The 21,825-nt window shown below is 40.9% G+C and overlaps 1 protein-coding gene across 4 annotated transcripts in view; it reads left to right on the top strand.

The window, feature by feature from the left end:
• Positions 1 to 1,674: 1,674 nt before the first annotated feature.
• OS9 (OS9 endoplasmic reticulum lectin) overlaps positions 1,675 to 21,825 on the top strand; it is a 29,632-nt gene continuing 9,481 nt past the window's right edge. For 2 of the 4 annotated variants that reach the window (XM_022571694.3, XM_022571696.2), the window contains exons 1-5: positions 1,675 to 1,867; positions 2,294 to 2,470; positions 3,619 to 3,682; positions 3,813 to 3,889; positions 4,075 to 4,173. In XM_022571694.3, coding sequence (XP_022427402.2) covers positions 1,706 to 1,867; positions 2,294 to 2,470; positions 3,619 to 3,682; positions 3,813 to 3,889; positions 4,075 to 4,173 — 579 coding nt within the window. In that variant the 5' untranslated portion in view covers positions 1,675 to 1,705. The remainder of the gene's footprint in view (positions 1,868 to 2,293; positions 2,471 to 3,618; positions 3,683 to 3,812; positions 3,890 to 4,074; positions 4,174 to 21,825) is intronic. The other 2 variants (XM_022571693.2, XM_022571695.2) reach the window with 1 other exon arrangement.

Genomic DNA, 21,825 nt, shown 5'->3' on the forward strand with positions numbered 1-21,825 from the left:
TTGGCTGTGTGTAGAATTCTAGGTTGGAAATAATTTCCTTCAAAAATTTGAAACCATTCTTTCTTGTCTTCTATCTTACAATGTTTTGATAAGCCTAACTGCTCTGATTCTTGATCCTTGTATGCAATTTGTCCTTTCTCTCTAGAAGCTCTTAGAATTGTTTGTCTGTGTCCAGTGTTTTGAAATTCTATAATGATGGATGTGGTGTGGGCCTGATTTGTTTTGCTATCAGTGTGCCCTTTCAATTTAGAGGCTCAGTTCTGCATTTCAGGATAATACTTTAAAATAATTTCTGTGATGATTTCTTCCATTCTGAGTCTCTGTTCTTTTTGTGGAACTGTCATTATTCAGATGTTCAACTTGCTGGACTGATCCTTTGCTTTTTATTAATTTTCTCCTAAAGTACAGCAAATTTGATTTTCAACTTTATCCTCCAGTCTTTCTACTGAATTTTTATTTCTGCTATCATGGTTTTGATTTCCAAGAGCTCTTTTTTTCTTACCTGAATAGTAGTTACTTTTAAAAATAGATTCCTGTTGTTATCTTACACACACAATATATTATCTCTCCGAGGATCTTGATGGATTTTTTGTTTAATTTTCAGTTGCTTTTTCTCCCTTGCAATTTGTTTCCTCTAAGTTGCTCTTTTTCTTCTTGCTTGTTTTGGTGTCTTTCTTGTACATTAAATACTTTCCTTAAATGTTTTATGATCCTTGGCTGTCAGCTTATATTTTAGAATGAGGATATTAAAAAGCTGATTGGAAAGATTGTGTGAGGGCTGGGGCACATAGGCCAAGGGCTTAATTGTAGGATTCCTTCACCTATTTCTTTAAGAGAAGCCTGATGAGAGTATCTTTGGGATTTCTCTTTGGGGCTGGACAGATTCTCCAGATGAGTTTTTCCAAAGATACAGTCATTTCATGTTTATGTTTGTTTAGGAATCAATTTCACAGGTTTGCTAAATCAGTTACCATTCCTCCATTTGCTTTCTAGCTTCTAAAATGTTGCTGCTGTTGTCTCCTTTCCCTGTCCCTTTGTTCCTACATGGCCTGGAGGATAATACGTGCATTCGCCGCCTGCCCCTCTCCCCCCAGCTCCCAGTTTTCAACTGGAAGTCCCCATTATTTCTTTAGGATAATTTTATTAGACGACAACTGCAGGATCGCGCTGAAAGGTTTTGACAGAAATTTACCAGATTGCCCTTAAGTTGTATGTACATGTGAAAAGAGGAATACTATTATATAATAATTGTTTTGCCACAAGTATTAAGCAGCTTTCAGGAGTATTGCGTGCACGCACCCATCCGCCTCAATCCTCCGCCTGGCGGCGGCCGGACACAATACAAGAAACGGCTTAAAAAGCAATTAGAGATGCGCACAACAGCTGGGCGAGGACCGAGAAAAACTGCTTAACTAGGCCTAGCGGGTAGACGGTGCCTCTCTGGAACTGATAGAGGGTGGGAGGGGGTCCGATATCGTTGGTGATTGGTTGGCCTCTCTGACCAATCGTGAGCAGCGAGTGGTTTTGCTAATCGTCGTGATCCACCTCCTCGTGGGCTTTGGAGCCACATTGGCAAATGGGACTAGGGCACATAAGAGGGACAGAACATTTAGCCAATAACACCTTGTGGCGTTGATGGGCGGGGTGAGGCCGCCGCCAGGTTTAGGGCGGAAGGAGTTGTTCTGGATTAGAAGGGGAACGAAAGATGGCGGCGGAAACGCTGCTGTCCAGTCTGTTGGGGCTGCTACTTCTGGGGCTCCTGTTTCCCGCAAGTCTGACCGGCGGTGTCGGGAGCCTGAACCTGGAGGAGCTGAGTGAGATGCGTTATGGGATCGAGATACTGCCGTTGCCTGTCATGGGAGGGCAGGTGAGGAGGCGTAGAGGGGACGAGGGTCCGGGGCAGAAGGGGAAGGGGGAGAAGGTAGAGGAAGAAGGGCAGCTGTGGAGTCTGTGGCGGGAGCCTAAGGAGAATCGGGAAGAGTTAAGCAGGGGTTTTATGAGGACTCCGGAGGGTCGTAATCAGAGACCCATTCCCTTGGGGCCAGGGCCTGGGAGGGGTGGGGCTTCCCACTGTCCGCTTCAGGTCCCAGTTCCTGATTGAAACACTCAGACTCCTCCCCCGTGGAGAAGTGGGAGTGCCCTCGCCCCTCACCCGCTAAACACAGCTGGAGGACTTGTGGTTCTCTCTGTCTTGACTGGGCTCTTCCCCAGGATATGAAGAGGGATCTCGTTGTTCTCCCTGATCCCAACCTCTCTTTGCCTCCCTGCCCCCCGACCCCCACTTCTTTCCCAGAGCCAAGCTTCGGACGTGGTGATTGTCTCCTCTAAGTACAAGCAGCGCTATGAATGTCGCCTGCCAGCTGGAGCTATTCACTTCCAGCGTGAAAGGGAGGAGGAGGCACCTGCTTACCAAGGGCCTGGGATCCCTGAGTTGTTGAACCCAATGAAAGATGCGCCCTGCCTGCTGAAGGTGAAAGGGACTGGGATGGAGGGAACTAGGGCTTGGAAACTATCTATTTGGGAACCATTGTGCCTGTGAATGAGGAGTGATGGGGAGGATCTGTTGGAATTAAGAAGGCCATTGAAGGAGTAGGCATATTGTACAGATAGGAAAGAAGCAAAGAATCCTGTAACCACTGATGACACTTTGCTGAATGTAGAGGAGAGTTAGAAGAGCTCAGAATAAGGGTTAAGCTAAGATTGAGGTGCTAAAGAGGGTCAATGTGGGGCAGTAGGGGCACTCCCCTAGAGAAGCCTTCCTGGTAAAGTCACCCCCTCCCCTGTCACTCTCTGCCCAGTATCCTATTTTATTTTCATCATGGCACTTTTCATGATCTGAAATCATCTTTTTAACTGAATCGTCCGTTTATTCATTTTTGGTCTGAGTCCTAGCACTAGAACGTAAGTCTGTGAAGTCAAAGAATTTATCTTGTTCACAGCTGTATCCCCCGTGGCTAAAACAGTATAAGGGAGTTCAATTAATACTTTAATATTCTATGTTTCCCTGGTCTGAATGCTACAAGGATATCATGGTTTCGTATCTTTATGGATGACAAAGAAGGATTTTTTTCTTTTTTTGGCTGTGTTGGGTCTTAGTTGCCGCACATGGGATCTTCGTTGAGGCACACGAGATCTTTCATTGCGGCGCGCGGGCTTCTCTCTCTACTTGTGGTGTGCGGGTTTTTCTTTTCTCTAGTTGTGGCACGCAGGCTCCAGGGCGCGTGGGCTTTCTAGTTTGAGGCACGCAGGCTTAGTTGCACCACGCTATGTGGGATCTTAGTTCCCTAACCAGGGATCGAACCCACATCCCCTGCATTGCAAGGCAGATTCTTTACTACTGGACCACCAGGGAGGTCCCCAAAGAAGGACTTTTTTATAAGAAGAGAAGAGTGGAAAGCCTACAGGTGCAAACCACTTAGGCTGTGGAGGTCTCTCTCCAAGTCACAGAAGGCAAACAGGCCCTCCCTCCTCACCGAGAACCTGGAGGATTGAGTGTGGAAGCAGAGGGAGATGAAAAGTAAATGAGAGATTATGTGTCTTGGAGCCAGGAGAGATTCTGGTTCCAAGAAGAGACATCTGTACTCCATCCCCCGATTGTTCATTTTTTTTTACTGTCAGACCAAGGACTGGTGGACATATGAATTCTGCTATGGACGCCACATCCAGCAGTACCACATGGAAGGTGACTCCCGCCTACATTTTTCCTAAGCCCTCAGCAACCTGTCATGGAAGGTGACCTGCCTCCCCAGTTCCCTTCCCTCCTAGTCCTCTGAGGACAGGGTAACCACGCTTCACTGTGCTTTCTCTTGCAGATTCAGAGATCAAAGGTGAAGTCCTCTATCTCGGCTACTACCAATCGGCCTTCGACTGGAATGATGAAACAGCCAAGGTGGCAGGATTGTGGGATTGGGAGAGAAAGGGGTCTGGGCTGCAGACTGAGGGCCCTGACGAGAAGGGGAGGGTCAGGATTAGCTGACGTGTTTCTTGGGGTTTGGTGGCTATTAGGATAAAGTGCTCTTCTTCCCCCTTGCTGTCTTTCTCACACCCCTTCCTCCTGCCTGATGTCCTCCCCAGGCCTCCAAGCAGCATCGCCTGAAACGCTACCACAGCCAGACCTATGGCAACGGGTCCAAATGCGACCTCAACGGGAGGCCCCGGGAGGCTGAGGTTCGGGTGAGTCTTGGGTGAGGGAAGTTGACACTCCCCCAGTGACAACTCAGATTCTAAGGGAAGAGGGCAGGTTTGCGTGGTATAGTCAAGAGTTTCTCTCCCAGACCCTAAACTCTTAAGTTTAAGACTCATATTTCTAGCTTCGCGTCACTGCCTGGATTTTCAGAGGCAGTTCAAGTCAACATTTCCCAAATCCTCCCCTCTGAACCCCCAACCACACTTTTATCTGTGTTTCTCCTTTTTGTCACCTAAGCTGGACATCTGAGTGTCATTATTGACTCTTACTTCTTCAATTTGTCCTCCTTTCATCATTTAACGACTCTGCAATGAGGTCGTGCTGGTGTAGGTATTGGGCTCTGCTCTGGGGGTACAGTGGTGAGCAGACACGCAGCCCCTGCCCTCATGGACTACAGTCAGGATAGGAAGACAGAGACTAAAGAATCACAGAAATGAGCCTGTGATTACAAACTGAGAAGTGATACGGAGGAAAGGAATCAGGGTCAACAACAAAGTCCACTCTCTACTTCTAGACTTCTCTCACAACTCGCCTCTTCTTTCCCATGCTTGGTACCTTCATCTCACTTCCATCACTGCCAACAAGTGTTGCCTCTTAACAAGTGTTCCCCATCCAGTAGTCCTTAACTGAGTTCAGGCAGACAGCTGTATGGTAGGCAGAGTTTCTCAGGCGATTCTAATGTGTATTCACAAACATAAACACCTGTAGAGAACCACATGACACAAGAATTATCTTCATGTAATACAGATTTGCACATGCAGCTGTGTGCTGGTAAATGTGGAGCACCGGGATCGCCAGGGTAGGGTGGGGTGGTGGAGGGGGAAGCCCAGATGTAATGTTTGCCAGTATCCATGGTATAAATATCCCCATCATGGCAAAATTCATACTATCACTGTGATGTCAATCATCTTGCGACATTCCTGAAAACTTACCAGTTGGCTCTGACGAACTGGCCTGAGTTGGCTTCAGCACACCACTATGAGCAAGTGTCCCTTCTCTACCGAGTTCTGGAAAACCTTCAATAATTATGCCTCACACAAAGGATAAGATCCAAATACTTCAGCACAGGCTGGGGTGGCAGCAGTGGAGGTGGTGGGAAGCAGCCAGATTCTGGATATATTTTGAAGGTAGAGGCAAGATTTGTTGATGGATTGGATGTGAGGTGGAGTCAAGTATGACGCCAGGGATTTTAGCTTGAGCAACTGGGAGAATGGAATTGTCATTTACTCAAGTGGGAAGAAACGGGTTTGGAGGAAGAAACTAGGCTGGTGTTGGACATATGAAGGTCAAGATGCCTATTAGATATCCCAGTGGTGATGGTCAGTTGGTAGTTGAGTCTGTAACTCTGGAGTTCCGGGACAGGGTCTGGGTTGGAGATATAACATCTTACTGCGTTTCTGTCCCACTGCCCTTCTTCCTGTCCTTTGAACCAGTGAGTCTTATTGTTCCCTCTGCCTAGCGCCATCTTCCCAGAGATCTTTGAATGGCTGGCTCCATCCTGTCAGGTTATATACACCTATGACACCTCCACAGGGAGACCTAACATAGGCACACAGACACACACACCCTTCCGCCTTGATCCTGGTAAACACCTATGGTGTTTTATATTCTTCAATGCATGTATCATTTCCTGAAATTAGTTTATTTTTTGAGTTTAATCTCTCTCTCTATCCCCAGTAGAATAAGCTCCAGGAAGTCAGGGACAATGTCTGTCTCATTTTATGCTGTATCATCAGTGCCTTCAACAGCGCCTGGCACCAAGTAGGTGCCCAGAGATTATTTATTGAATGAATGGAAGAAATGATAAGCCATTTCAAAGGTCACTTTATTTTATGTGACCTTTCTTGGCTAGCCCAGAAAGTTCATTGTGTTCCCTCAGCGCTTCATATACATACAACCACATCCACATATATCCACGTCTTAGCCTGTTTGGGCTGCTATAACAAAATACCACAGGCTGGGTAACTTATAAACAACAGAAATTTATTTCTCACAGTTCTGGAAGCTGGAAGTCTGAGATCAGGGTGCCAGCATGGTTGGGTGAGGGCCCTCTTCCAGGTCACAGACTTCTTGTGTCCTCACAAAGGAGCTCTGTGGGGTCTCTTTCATAAGAGCATTAATCCCATTCATGAGGGTTCCATCGTCATGACCTAAGCATCTCCCAAAGGCCCCACGTCCTAATACTATCACAGTGGGCATTAGGAATTCAATATACGAATTTTAGGGAGACACAGACATTCAGACTATAGCAACCCACAGCATCCACACACATATATGATCTATTATAGCACTTGATTGTATTGTTTGTTTCTTTACTTGTCTGTACCTTCAGTAGGCTGAGAACTGAAGGCAATTTTCCTCACATCTGCTGAACCATATGCCTGTGCTAAGCACTGGAGGTGAAATGGTGACTGAGAGACCCAGTCCTGCTCTCAGGAGACAGCCATTAAATAAAGAGCCACAGGAAGCAGGGTAGACTCTGATGGGTGAGGCACTTTTCACAGGGGAGCACACAATAAAGGAACTAATCGAGTCCAGGTCAAGGGGAGGCCTCTGGAGGAGGTGACCTTTGAACCAGCAGTTGAAGGATGAAGAGTCAGTCCAGCAGCTATAGACCAGTGGGAAGGAGAGGGCATTCCAGGCAGAAGGTACAGTGAGTGCAAAAGGCCTGGAGGCAGGAGGGATTGATAGCCGTTCCCAGTGACTGGAGGGAATTGTGGGAGATGAGGCTGGGCAGTCTTTAGGGGACAAGTCACAGGTCATGAAGCTCTGTAGCTGTGTTGAGGAGTTTGGACAATCGGAGAAACGAGGGGGAGCCAGTGAAGTATTTTGAGCAGAGTGGGGCCATATTCGGTGTTGGTTTTGAAGGCTCACTCTGGCTGGAGCATAGCAAATGGTTGGGAGACCAGTGAGAAGGTGGTTGCAGCAATCCAGGTGAGAAAACAGGGTGGTCCAGGGGTGAAGACATGTGAATTATCGGAGAGATTTAAGGGGCAAAATCAATATAGTAAGATTCCCAGGTTTCTGGCTTGAGCAACTGGATGGATGGTGATTTGTTTTTGAGATGGGTACAGTGGGAAGAGGAGTAGGTTTAGTGAAGGAAAATGATGATTTTGATGTTGAATACGATGATTTTAGTGGCTGTAGGCATCCAAGTAGAGATATCTGAGGAGGCTGTGGATCTGTGGGTCTGGAGCTGACGAGAGAGATCTAAATAGAACCCAGAGTGCTGGAGCCATCAACATACTGTTAATAATTGAAGCCATGGTATGGATGAAATCCCCCCCTGCCCCCCACCCAAGAAACAGGATATAGTGAGAAGTGGGACAGAACTGTGAGGAAGCCAGCATTGAAAGCCTGGGCAGAAGGGAGCTTTGCCAAGAAGAAGCGACCAGAAGGGAGACTGTGGTGACATGGAACCCAGGAAGGACATGTCGGCTCAAGGAGGGACTGGTCCGTGGTGTTGGCTGCATCTGAACCTTCAAGGAAGTGGAGAATTAAAAACTGCTTGTGGGTGCTCATAGGAATTGTTATTTTAATAAAAGCAAAACAGGAACATGGAAATAAAAATTCAGACTGTAGGGATGGGAACCAGATGAAAATTGGTAAGTCCTCTGCTCCCAGTCTCCCCTGACCAGTCCTTGGGTTGGACTCAATGCCAGAGGTCATTGGCAATCTCCACCAGAGCAGTTTCAGTGGGCTGGTGAAGCTGAGGTGTTGAGGAACGTGGTGAGGAAGTGGGAATCTTTGAAGAAGTCTGGCTGTGAAGGGAAGGGAAAAGGCGAGCACTAGTTAGCAGGGCTGTGGGCTTGGGAAAGTGGGACTTTGTGCTTGTTGTTTCATGTGTTAAGATGGGAGCGTGTTTAAATGCTGGGTGGACCTAGTAGAAAGGAGGCAAGGCTGAGGTTCAGGAGAAAGAATGAGAAGAGAATGTGGGCAGGGCTGCGATCCTGAGGAGGCAGCTCTGTGCTTGTAACTAGAACAGAAAGATGGCATATTTGCTGGGGAGTCTGGAGGTTTTAGTGGCAGAAAGTTGAGGGCGTTCCTCTGTGGCTGCTTTTATATCCTGATGGGCCACCCAAGTTCGTAGCCTGAGTGACTGAGTGAATCCCCCACTCCGGGGCAGGCCTGGTGAAGTTCCATCTTCCCAGTGCCTCCTTGGCGGGAGCAGTGTGCACAGCGTTTGGTAAAAGTGCAGCTTCCGGGGAGTTTTGGAGCAATCGGTTAGCCATCTGGAATTAAATAAATTTGGATCCCTATCTCAATTCGTACATTAAGTAAGATTTCAGAGAGATCTAAGATTTTTCCATTAAAATGTTTAATTATGAAACATTTCAAACACACAGAAAATAATGTCAAAGAGACCCATAAATCCACTGCCAAGTTAAACAGATGTTAACATTTTGCCATATTTGCTTCAGATCTGTTTTTTTTAATAGAAGGAATAAAATGCTAATGATATAGTAAAAGCCACCCTCTCATTTCTTCCCTCTCTCTCCTCTCCAGAAACAACCACAACCATCTCTGTGCTTGCTTTGTACTTTTATTAATGCTACACATATCACAGGCAATATATATATTTTGTATTTTAAAATTATACATCGGTATAGTTTTGCTTTTTCACTAATCGATGTTTTTACCATTCTGTGGAGTGACATGGAGATCCAGCTCGATGACTTTTTTAAAAAATAAATTTATTTATTTTTGGCTGCGTTGGGTCTTCATTGATGCACGGGGGCTTTCTCTAGTTGCGGCGAGCGGGGGCTACTCTTCGTTGCGGTGCGTGGGCTTCTCATTGCGGTGGCTTCTCTTGTTGCGGAGCACCGGCTCTAGGCGCGCAGGCTTCAGTAGTTGTGGCACGCGGGGTCAGTAGTTGTGGCTCACGGGCTCTAGAGCGCAGGCTCAGTAGTTGTGCTGCATGGGCTTAGCTGCTCCGCGGCACGTGGGATCTTCCCGGACCAGGGCTTGAACCGTGTCCCCTGCATTGGCAGGCGGATTCTTAACCACTGTGCCGCCAGGGAAGTCCTAAAATGGGTTTTTCTATATCTGTAAAATATGCTGTTGAGATTTTGATAGGGATTGCATTGAATATGTATATCACTTAGTGTAGTATTGCCGTCTTAGCAATATTATGTTTTCCAGTCCATGAACATGGAATGTCTTTCCATTTACTTGTATCTTCTATAATTTCTTTTAATAATGTTTTGTAGTTTTCAGTGTACAAGTCTTTCACCTCCTTGGATAAATGTATCCTAAATATTTTTTTTTGATGCTATTGTGAATGAAATTTTTTTTTTAATTTCCTTTTTGAATTGTTCATTGCAAGTGTATAGAGATACAACTGATATTTGCATGTTGATTTTATACCCTGCGTCTTTGCTGAATTCATTTATTAGCTCTAACAATTGTTTTGTTTGGGTTCCTTTGGATTTTCTTTTCTTTTTTTTTTTTCAGGAGAAGGAAGGATTTATTACTTACAGCAAGTACGAAGGACAGGGGGGATCTTTCCCAAAGCAGTGTCTCCCCGAACAGCAAAATTGGGGAATGTTTTAGCTAAGGGTACATGCATACTCATGAAGAGGCTTGAGTAGAGGAGATCAGCATAGAATTGGGGCAGAAGTGGACAGAGTCCAAGCTTTAGTGTATTGAAGTCAGGAAGGTCAGTATCATCATTCTGGCCTCTATCTGGGTGGGGGCCTTAGTTCCTACAGAACTCAAAGAGTGTATCAGATTGTTATGTATATCCCTTGAGGAGGAGCTAAAACTGCACCCCAGATGGGACTCAAACCCGCAGTCTTCCAAGTGAAACCACACAGCTTGTCTCAGGACTTAATGAAGCTCAGGTTCTTTATGTTTCAGAGCAGAAGGAATTCAGCAAGAGGGAAAGTGATAGGTAAGAAGTAGATTTATTAATATCCTTTGCAAAGAGGTTGCAGGAAAATGAGGCACAAGAGATGGTCATGTCCCAGGTCTCAGGTGAGTTCCTGGAATGGGCCATCAAGTGAGGGTCCTTGATTTTGTGCAGGAAAGAATTCAAAAAGCAAGCCGTAGTAAAGTGAAAGGAGAGATACACATTCCATAGACAGAATGTGGTCCATCTCAGAAGGCAAGCATGGCCTCCTTTGGATTTTCTATGTGTAATGTCATGTCACCTCTGAAACAGATAAATTTACTCTTCCTTTCCAATTTGGGTGGCCTTTATTTCTTTTTCTTGCTTAATTGCTCTGGTTAGAACTTCTAGTACTGTGTTAAATAGAAGTGACATAAAGTAGGCATCCTTATCTTGTTCCTAATATTAGGGGAAAGGCTCTCATTCATTCATCATTGAGTGTGACATTAGTGGTGGGGTTCTCAGGTATGGCCTTTATCATGTTGAGACATTCTCTTCTCTTCCTAGTTTATCAAGTGATTTTATCATGAAAGAATGTTGAATTTTGTTAAATGCTTTTTCTACGTGAATTGAGATGATCATGTGGCTTTTTTCTGCATTCTATTATATTAATGTGATGTATTATGTTATATAGATTGATTTTTTTTTATATGTTGAACCATCTTTGCATTCCTGGAATAAATCCCACATAAATCATGATGTATAATGCTTTCAGTGTGCTGCTGAATTTGTTTTCCTCGTATTTTGTTGAGAAATTTTGCATCTGTATTCACAAGGGATATTGGCCTATAATTTTCTTTTCTTGTAATACCTTTGTCGGGCTTTGGTATCAGGGTAATGCTAGCCTCATAGAATGAGTTAGGTAGGCATTTTTTTATATATTCCATATTTAATTCCTTAGTTATTACATTTTCTCTATAGCTTATCTTTTTCTTTTGTTTAGAATGTCTTAAATGTACTTTTAATTAACAAAATTTTTTTTCAGAACAAACTTTTTATTGAAGTAGAGTTGATTTACAATGTTGTATTAGTTTCAGGTATACAGCAAAGTGATTCAGTTATATATATTTTTTCAGATTCTTTTCCATTATAGGTTATTACAAGATATTGAATATAGTTCCCTATGCCATACAGTAGGTCCTTATTGTTTATTTTATATATAGTAGTGTGTATCTGCTAATCCCAAACTTCTAATTGATCCCTCCCCCACCCCCTTTCCCCTTTGGTAACCATAAGTTTATTTTCTATGTCTATGAGTCTGTTTCTGTTTTGTAAATAAGTTCCTTTGTATCATATTTTAGATTCCGCATATAAGTGATATATGATATTTGTCTTTCTCTTTCTGAATTACTTCACTTAGTATGATAATCTCTAGGTGCATACATGTTGCTGCAAATGGCATTATTTTGTTGTTTTTATGGCTGAGTAGTATTCCATTGTGTATATGTACCACATCTCTTTATCCATTCATCTGTCAGTGGACATTTAGGTTGCTTCCATGTTTTGGCTATTGTAAATAGTGCTGCTATGAACATTAGGGTGTTCTTTTTGAATTATAGTTTTATCCGGATATATGCCCAGGAGTGGGATTGCTGGATCATATGTAACTCTATTTTTAGTTTTTTTGTTTTTGTTTTTTTTGCGGTACGCGGGCCTCTCACTGTTGTGGCCTCTCCCGTTGCAGAGCACAGGCTCTGGACGCACAGGCTCAGTGGCCATGGCTCACGGGCCTAGCCGCTCTGTGGCATGTGGGATCTTCCCGGACCGGGGCACGAACCCGCGTCCCCTGCATCGACAGGCGGACTCTCAACCACTGTGCCACCAGGGGAACCCTATTTTTAGTTTTTTAAGAAACCTCCATACTGTTTTCCATAGTGGTGCACCAATTTACATTCCCACCAACAGTATAGGAGGGTTCCCTTTTCACCACACCCTCTGCGGCATTTATTATTTGTAGACTTTTTAATGATGGCTATTCTGACTGGTGTGAGGTGATACCTCATTGTAGTTTTGATTTGCATTTCTCTGATAATTAGCAATGTTGAGCATCTTTTCATGTGCCTATTGGCCATCTGTATGTCTTCTCTGGAGAAATGTCTATTTAGATCTTCTGCCCACTTTTTGATTAGGTTGTTTGTTTTTTTGATATTGAGCTGTATGAGCTGTTGTATATTTTGGAAATTAAGCACTTGTTGGTCACATTGTTCGCAAATATTTTCTCCCATTCCATAGGTTGTCTTTTCGTTTTGTTTATGGCTTTCTTTGCTGTGCAAAAGCTTTTAAGTTTAATTAGATCCCATTTGTTTATTTTTGCTTTTATTTCCACTTCTCTAGGAGATGGAGCCAAAAAAAATTTCTGTGATTTATGTCAAAGAGTGTTCTGCCTATGTTTTCGTCTAGGAGTTTTATAGTATCTGGGGTTTTTTGGGGGGTTTTTTTTGTTTTTTTTTTTGACTGCGTTGGGTCTTCGTTGCTGTGGGCGGGCTTTTCTCTAGTTGCGGCAAGCAGGCTTCTCATTGCAGTGGCTTCTCTTGTTGCGGAGCACAGGCTCTAGGCGTGCAGGCTTCGGTAGTTGTGGCATGTGGGCTCAGTAGTTGTGGCATGTGGGCTCAGTAGTTGTGGCTCGTGGGCTCTAGAGCGCAGGATCAGTAGTTGTGGTGCACGGGCTTAGTTGCTCTGAGGCATGTGGGATCTTCCCAGACCAGGGATCGAACCCATGTCCCCTGCATTGACAGGCAGATTCTTAACCACTGTGCCACCAGGGAAGTCCCAGTATCTGGTTTTATATTTAGGTCTTCTAATGGGATTGTTTTCTTAATTTCTCTGATATTTCATTGTTAGTGTATAGAAATGCAGCAGCTTTCTGTATATTAGTTTTGAATCCTTAATTCCAATATGATTAAAATTTTCAGTCTTTTTCTTTATAGTTTGTACTTCGGATCTTTTATTAAATACTTTTCTATTCACCTATAGTTTTGAAGTTTTAGAAGATTTCTTATTATATTTCGGACTTCAATCAAAAATTTAATGTATAGTGTAAGCTTGGGACCTAAATATACCTAATTTCCATCAGGATAACCAGTTGTCCCAGCGTCATTATTGAGTAATCTGCATTTCCTCTCTGATTTGTAGCACCTCAGTCATTTATCAGGTTCCAATATATTTGTGCACTTTCTTATTGGCTTCTCTTTTGTTTTAAAAGTCTGTCTATTACTAAGTTTCGTTATCTGATAATGTGCATTTTCCTTTGTTCTTCAAAACCATCTGGGCTATTATTGGATAAGTTCTGTGAAAAACTGGGGAGTTTTAACTGGAAGTATGTTGAATTTTAGATTAATTTGGAGAGAATTGATATTTTATGATATTGAGTCTTCATATACTATGAACATGATGTTTACTTCTTTTTATTGTCTTGTACTTTAGTAAGATTTAAATGTTCTCTGTGAAGCTCTCGTACATCTTATGTGAGGTTAGTCCTAGAGACCTTGTAGCTTTTGTTTATTTGTGTCTTGTGCGTATATGTACATGTTTCAAGCATACAGGCACCTTATAGTTTTTGATGCAATTGTAAATGGCATCTTTTAAAAATTACATCTTATGATTGATTGTTGCTGGTGTATGGTCACATTAATTGATTTTATGTATTGATCTTGTATTCAGCAACTTTGCTGAACTCTCTCATTTCTAATAGTTTGCAGATTCCCATGGATTTCCTGTGTAAATAATCATGTCATCTGCAAATAGGGACAATTTTGGTTTCTTCCTTTCTAATTCATATACATTTCATTTTCCTTATACTTACAGTGCAATAGAAATGGTGATGATGGCCATCTTTGACTTGTTCCTGACTTTAAAGGAAATGCTCTACACTAGTTTTTAAAAGTATTTTATTTATTTATTTAGCTGTGCCAGGTCTTTTTGTGGCACGCAGGATCTTCGTTGTGGCGTGCAGAATCTTTAGTTGCAGTGTGTGGGATCTTTTTTTTGGCTGTGTTGGGTCTTCACTGCAGTGCGTGGCCTTCTCATTGCGTTGGTTTCTCTTGTTGCAGAGCAGGGGCTCTAGGCACGCAGGCTTCAATAGTTGCGGCGCGAGGACTCAGTAGTTGTGGCTCATGGGCTCTAGAATGCAGGCTCAGTAGTTGTGGCACATGAGCTTAGTTGCTCCACGGGTTGTGGGATCTTCCCGGACCAGGGATTGAACCCGTGTACCCTGTATTGGCAGGCAGATTCTCAACCACTGCGCCACTAGGGAAGTCCCCGTGTGGGATCTTTAGTTGCGGCATTCAGGATCTTTTTTCACTTGCAGCATGCAGGATCTAGTTCCCTGACCAGGGATCAAACTTGGGTCCCCTGCACTGGGAGTGCAGGGTTTCTATTTATTTATTATTTTTTTTAAAATTATTTATTTTATTTACTTATTTTTGGCTGCGTTGGGTCTTCATTGCTGCGCACAGGCTTTCTCTAGTTGTGGTGAGTAGGGGCTGCTCGTCCTTGAGGTGAGCGGGTTTCTCATTGCGGTGGCTTCTCTTGTTGTGGAGCATGGGCTCTAGGCTCACGGGCTCAGTAGTTGTGACTTGCAGGCTCTAGAGCGCAGGCTCAGTAGTTGTGGCGCACAGGCTTAGTTGCTCCGCGGCATGTGGGCTCTTCCTGGACCAGGGCTCGAACCCGTGTCCCTTGCATTGGCAGGTGGATTCTTAACCACCATGCTACCAGGGAAGCCCGCGCAGGGTATTTAACCAAGGTTTTTGTTTTGTTTTGTTTTGTTTTTAATAAATTTATTTATTTACTTTTGGCTGTGTTGGGTCTTCATTGCTGCATGCGGGCTTTCTCTAGCTGTGGCGAGCAGGGGCTACTCTTTTGTTGCGTGTGCAGGCTTCTCTTGTTGTGGAGCACAGGCTCTAGGCGCGCGGGCTCAGTAGTTGTGGCTCGCGGGCTCTAGAGCACAGGCTCAGTAATTGTGGCGCACAGGCTCTAGAGCGCAGGCTCAGTAGTTATGGCGCATGGGCTTAGGTCCTCCGCGGCATGTAGGATCTTCTCGGACCAGGGCTCAGACCCGTGTCCCCTGCATTGGCAGGCGGATTCTTAAACACTGCGCCACCAGGGAAGCCCGGGAGTGCAGGGTCTTAACCACTGGACCACCAGGGAAGTCCCTGAAGTTACACTATTAACATATTTTCCTGTAGGCTTTTTGTAGACTCTCTTTATCAGGTGAATGAAGATCCATTCTATTCCTAATTTGCTGAATATTTTCATGATGCAAAGCTGTGGAATTTTAACACATGTTTTTCTGTATCTATTAAGAGGGTCCTATGGTTTTTCATCTCTGTTTTTTTATATGGTAAATTAAAGTAATACATTTTCTAAGGTTTTTTACCCTTGCATTTCTGGGATAATCCATCGTCATGAACTATTCTTAACACATTGCTATGTTCAGTCTCCTAATACGTGATTTTTACAGCTATTTTCATGTGTGAATTGGTCTATAATTTTCTTTTTTTGTATTGTGCTTACCTTCTTTTGGTATCAGGTAATATTAGCTTCATAAGTGCCTTGAGAATCTTCCCTCTTTGTTCTCTGAAATAGTTTGCTAAGATAGGAATTCATCTGTTCTTTAAAGGTTTGGGAGAACTCTGTAAAACTGCCTCATCCCCACAATTCACCACAGTATTGGTATATTGTGGGCATGGTTTTTACTACTGTTTTAATTTACTTAATGATAATAAAATTTTTTAGGTTTACTATGTCATGAAACATTAATAAATTATCATTTCTTAAGCCATTATTTCATTCCTAAATTTTCAAATGTATTAGCATAAAATTAGTGTTTTATTTTTATTTAAAATCTGTTTTTGTAGATATACCCCCTTTTTAATTCCTAATATTGACTTTGCCTTTTCTCTTTTTGTTGATCTGTCTTGCCAGAGATTTGTCTATTAGTCCAAGAGCTACCTTTTGACTTTGTTTATCCTCTCTATTGTCTGATTACTATTTCATTAACATCTTCATTATTTTATCTTTATTATTTCTTTCCTTCTTCTTCTTTTAAGTTTGTTCTGTTCTCTTTCTAACTTGGATTTTTTTTCACACTTAAAAAATTTCATATTTAATTTTTGAATAGGTATTAAATTTTCATAGCTCCAATGTAGAAATGCTTTACAGAGTATACAGAGAAAAGCCTCAACACACCTTTCCCCTCATCAGTCTCTTCCCATCCCCATAAAAAGGTAACCATTGTTAGCTTCTTTTTATACACTCAGAAATTTTTTTTGCTCTTATTAAAACATTTTTAAAAATTGAAGTATAGTAGTTGATTATATTATATAAATTACAGGTGTACAATATGGTGAGTCACAATTTTTAAAGGTTATACTCCATTTATAGTTATTATAAAATATTGGCTGTATTCCCTGTGTTATACAGTATATCCTTGTAGTTTATTTTATACATTATAGTTTGTACCTCTTAATCCTCTATCCCTATATTGCCCCCCTCTTCATCTCCCCACTGGTAACCACTAGTTTGTTCTCTATATCTGTGATTTGACATTAAGTTATTTATGGCTTTTCTAATGTTAAACCAATTTTGCTTTCCCGAGATGAACCCAGTTCAGTCATATGTATTACCTTTGACTATCCTTTTATATCTTGTTGGGCTCAGTTTGTGATGTTTTAAAGGATCTTGTATAGTGTATCTCCTGAGAGATATTGACCTGTAGTTTTTCCTTCTAGTACTGTCCTTATCATGCTTTAGTGACAAGGTTATGCTAGCCTCAGAAAATAAACTGAAAAATGTTCACTTTTTCTATACTCTGAAGGGTGTGTAAGATTGCAATTTTTTATTCCTTAAATGTTTGCTAGAATCACCTGGAAAATCATCTCGGTCTAGGTTTTCTTTGTGGAAAGATTTATGGAAACCCTCTATGATTTGTGGAAATCATAAACTTATGATTCATTTGATTTAGTAGTTTTAGGAATATTCAAAGTTTTCTATACCTAGTTGGGTCAGTCTTAGTAAGTTATATTTTTTAGGGATTTATCTAGTTTGTCTCATTTTTCAGATTTATTGGTATAAAGTTGTTCATGATATCCTTCTATTATCTTTCTAATTTCTGTAGCATCTGTAATTAGGTTCCTCTTTTCCTTGCTCATGGGTTATTTTTGCCTTGCTCTTTTGTTACTGGTCAGTGTCTCGAGAGGTTGGTCAGTTTTAGTAGACTTTTCAGAGAACTCATTTTGACTATGTTGACCTTCTGTATCGTATTTGTTTTCCATTGTATTTATTTCCACGCTAATCTTTATTTTCCTTCCTTCTACTTTTTTCAGCTTTAATTTCCTGTTTTCTTCTAACTTCTTGAAATGAATACTTAGTTCATTTCCAGCTTTTCCTCTTTTATAATACGTCTCTTATAAATTTCTCTCCAAGTACTACTTTAGGTATGTATCACAGTTTTCTAAGCCAATTTTAAGTTTATCTAATTTTCAAATGGATAATACTTTCCCATGACTCAAAACCCAGAAACTATAAAGAGGTGTACAGTGAAAAATTTCCCTCCAAACTTCCCTCCCACCTGCTCATTTCCCATCGTGCCCTCCTCCCACCCCCGCCCCCCAAGTAACCCTGCTTATTCTTTGTCCTTCCAGCCTTTCTTTGTGTGTTTAAAAGCAATTATGACTAGAGATTCTTATTTCCTGTTCCCTTTTTTTACACACAATACACAGTATATTAAACACACATTCTGCACCTTGTTTTTGTATATCTTGACAATAATTCTTAGACATCTTTCAGTGGCAGTACATCTAGAACTTTATTCTTTGTTTTCACATTTGCATAATGTTCCATTGTGTGAATATTCTATCATTTTGTCACCATTACTGTACTGATTAAAATAGTTTCCCCCCTACTTTTTGTCATTACAAAAGATTATTCCATTATACATATGTATATGTGTAACTGTATCTTGAAAGTGTAATTGCTGGGTGCAGGTTATATATATTTAAAGATTGTCTTTTTAAAATTTTTGTTATGGAAAATTTAAAACATAGAATCAGAGATAATTGTCCAGTGACCCACCTGTGTGTCGTCTGGCTTGAGCCAATATGGCCAGTCTCATTTCATCTATCCCCTTGCCCACCCCCCTGCACTACACCTCCACTCCCAGATTATTTGGAAACAAATTACAGACATCATATCATTTCATCCATAAATATTTCTGTATTATCCCTAAAAGACTAGAGCCCTTTTAAAAATATAACCACAATACCATATCACACTAAAAAATTAACCATAATTTCTTATCACCAAATATTCAATAATTTCGTTTCCCTGATTATCTTATATATCTCATAATTATATAGATTTTAATGGTGGTACCAGTTAATTTGAGTCCTCAAATACAAGTCCTGGACCATGTAAGTTTCAATTTGTTGAGACTTGTATGGTCCAGTATATGTCAATTTCTGTGAATGATTCCTTGTGCTTGAAAAGAACGTGTCCTCTACTGTTAGGCACAGTGTTTTCTGTATGTCTTTCAGGTCATGATTGTTCAAATCTTTTGTATCCTTACTGCTTTGCCTCCTGCTATAATTATGGATTTGTGTGTTATTCCTTATTATTCTTTCAATTTATTCATCATTATTCTGTCAGTTGTTGCTTTTGTGTCTTGGGGCTATGTATTAATTTGTTCAACAAATGTTTATTAAGTGCTTCTATGTGCCAGGCACTGTTCTAGTTGCTAGCGATATTTCAGAGAACACAACAGACAGAAATGCCTGCTCTAGTTGGGAGAGACAGACAATAAGGAAGATAAAGAATTACACACAATTTAAATTATCTTCCTCATAAATTGAACATTTTAACATTATGAATTGACCTTCTTTATCTTAGTAATTTTTTTACTTAAAGTCTCTTGTGTGATAATAATATTAGCTGTAACAGCTTTCATTGAGTTATGTTTACTTATTTTTTTCATCCTTTTGCTTTTATCTTTTCTATATTCTTATGTTTTAAATGTGTCTCTAAATAGCATATACTTGTATTTTTAACCATTTTTAACCATTTATATGTGTGTGTGTGTATATATTTGGACTTATGTCTAACGTTTTATTTTATGCTTTCTTCTGTTCCACTTTCTTTTTCTCTCCTTTCTTGCTTTTGGTTTGTTTTATTTTGTCTTAATTATGCCACTTTTCCTCTCATCTCAGTGGGAAGTTATGCTCTTTATTTTTTTAAATAACATCTTTATCGAGATATAATTCACATACCACACAATTCAGTGTGCAATTCAGTGGTTTTTTGTATATTCAGAGTTGTACAACCATCACCACAATCAATTTTAGAACACTGTCATCACCATAAAAGAAATCCACTACCCTTTAGCAGTTACTTTCCATTCCACCTCTGCACCAAACCCCATCCTCCCTCTAGACAACCTCTAATCTTCCACTCTATAGATTTGCTTATTCTGGGCATTTCATTTCATATATATATGCAATGTGTGACCTTTTGTGTCTGGCTTCTTTCATTTACCGTGTTTTCAAGGGTCATCTGTGCATAGCATGTACTAGTACTTCATTACATTTTATTGCCAAATAATATTCCACATTCTATTTATCCATTCATCAGTTGATGAACACTTGGGTTGTTTGCACTTTTTGGCTATTATGAACAATGCTGCTTTTAACATATGTGAACAAGTTTTTGCGTGGACGTATGTTCTCATTTCTTTTGGTACATACCAAGGAGTAGAATTGCTGGATCATATGGTAATTCTATGTTTAACCTTTCGAGAAACTGCCAGACTGTTTCCAAAGCAGTAGCATCATTTTATAATCCCACAAGTGGTGTATGAGGGTTTCAGTTTCTCCACATCCCCATCAACACTTGTTTTTCATCTTTTTGCCTATAGCCTTCCTAGTAAGTATGAAACGGCATCTCATTGTGGTTTTGATTTGCATTTCCCTGATGGTTAACGACGTGGAGCATCTTTTCATGGGCTTATTAGCAATTTGTCTATCTTCTTTGGAGAAATATCTATTCAGATCTTTTGCCCATTTAAAAATTGCAGTGTCGTTTTATTATTGAGTTGTAAAATTTCTTTATATATTCTGGGTACAAGTCCCTTCTCAGATGTGTGATTTGCAAATATTTTCTCCCATTCTGTGGGTTTCCAGTTCACATTCTTGATGGTGTCCTTTGCAACACAAAGGCCTTTAATTTTGATGGATTCCAATTTATCTGTTTTTTGTTTTTGTTGTTACTTGTGCTTTTGATGTTGTATCCAACAAACGATTGCCAGGAAGACTTACACCTATGTTTCCTTCTAAGAGTTTTATAGTTTTACATGTAGGTCTTTGATCCAGTTGGATTTAATTTTTTGTATATGGTAGGAAGTAGGAGTCCAACTTCATTCTTTTGCTTGTAGATATCCAGTTGACCTAGCATCATTTGTTGAAAAGATAATTCCCACTGAATCATCTGGGTAACATTGTTGAAAATCAAATGATGATAACAGTGAAAATTAATTTCTGGACTCTCAATTCTGTTTTCTTGGTCTATATATTTATACTTATGTCAGTACCACAATGTCTTGATTATTGTAGCTTTGTAGCAAGTTTTGAAATCCATAAGTACAATTCGAAATCCAATCCTGTTCTTTTTTTTTCAAGATTGTTTTGGCTATGGGGAGTTCCTCGAATTTTCATATAAATTTTAGGAACAGTTTGTTAATTTCTGCAAAGAACGTGTCTGAAATTTTGATAGAGATTGCATTGAATCTGAAGATCAATTTGGGGAGTATTGTCATCTTAACAGTATTAAGTCTTGTAATCTGTGAACTTGGATGTCCTTCTGTTTGTCTTTAATTTCTTTCAGCAATGTTTTGTAGTTTTGGAAGTTTTTTTGTTTTGGTTTGGTTTTTTCCTGGGACATAGTGGGTGTTAAAGAATAGTTAGCTATTGGGGGTTTTTTGTTTTTTTGTTTTGGCTGCGTTGGGTCTTCATTGTGGTGCACAGGCTTCTCATTGTGGTGGCTTCTCTTGTTGCAGAGCATGGGCTCTAGGCACGTGGGCTTCAGTAGTTGCAGCACACAGGCTCAGTAGTTGCAGCGCAGGGGCTCTAGGGCGTGCGGGCTTCAGTAGTTGTGGCACACAGGCTTAGTTGCTCTGGGGCATGTGGGAATATTCTCCAACCAGGGATAGAACACATGTCCCCTGCATTGGCAGGCAGATTCTTAACCACTGCGCCACCAGGGAAGTCGTATTGTTTTTATATTGTTATTTTTTAAAAATTGAAGTATAGTTGATTTAGGGAGTTCCCTGGCAGTCCAGTGGTTGACTCTGTGCTTCCAGTGCAGGGGGCACGGGTTTGATCCCTGGTCGGGGAACTAAGATCCTGCAAGCCACGTGGCAGAAAAAAAAAAAGTGTGAAGTCTAGTTGATTTAGTGTTTTGTAGTTTTCAGAATAATAGTTCTATACTTATTTTGCTACATTTATTCCCAATTACTTAATTCTTTTTGATGTTATTGCAAATGTAATTATTAATTTTATTTTTGGACTGTTCATTGCAGGTGTATAGAAATACAGTTGATTCCTATATCCTATAACCTACTGAACTCATTTATTGTAATGGTTTTTTTTTTTTTCCCTAGTAGATTCCTTAGGATTTTCTATATGCAAGATCAGGTCATCTTGTAAATAAAGATAGTTTTAGTTTTTCTAATCTAGATGCCTTTTATTTCATTTTCTTGCCTAAT

Source organism: Delphinapterus leucas, chromosome 11 (assembly GCF_059928025.1).
Source record: "Delphinapterus leucas isolate spDelLeu-1000000601 "Yukka" chromosome 11, BTC_Dleu_Yukka2, whole genome shotgun sequence".
In the NCBI taxonomy this organism is placed as follows: Eukaryota; Metazoa; Chordata; class Mammalia; order Artiodactyla; family Monodontidae; genus Delphinapterus; species Delphinapterus leucas.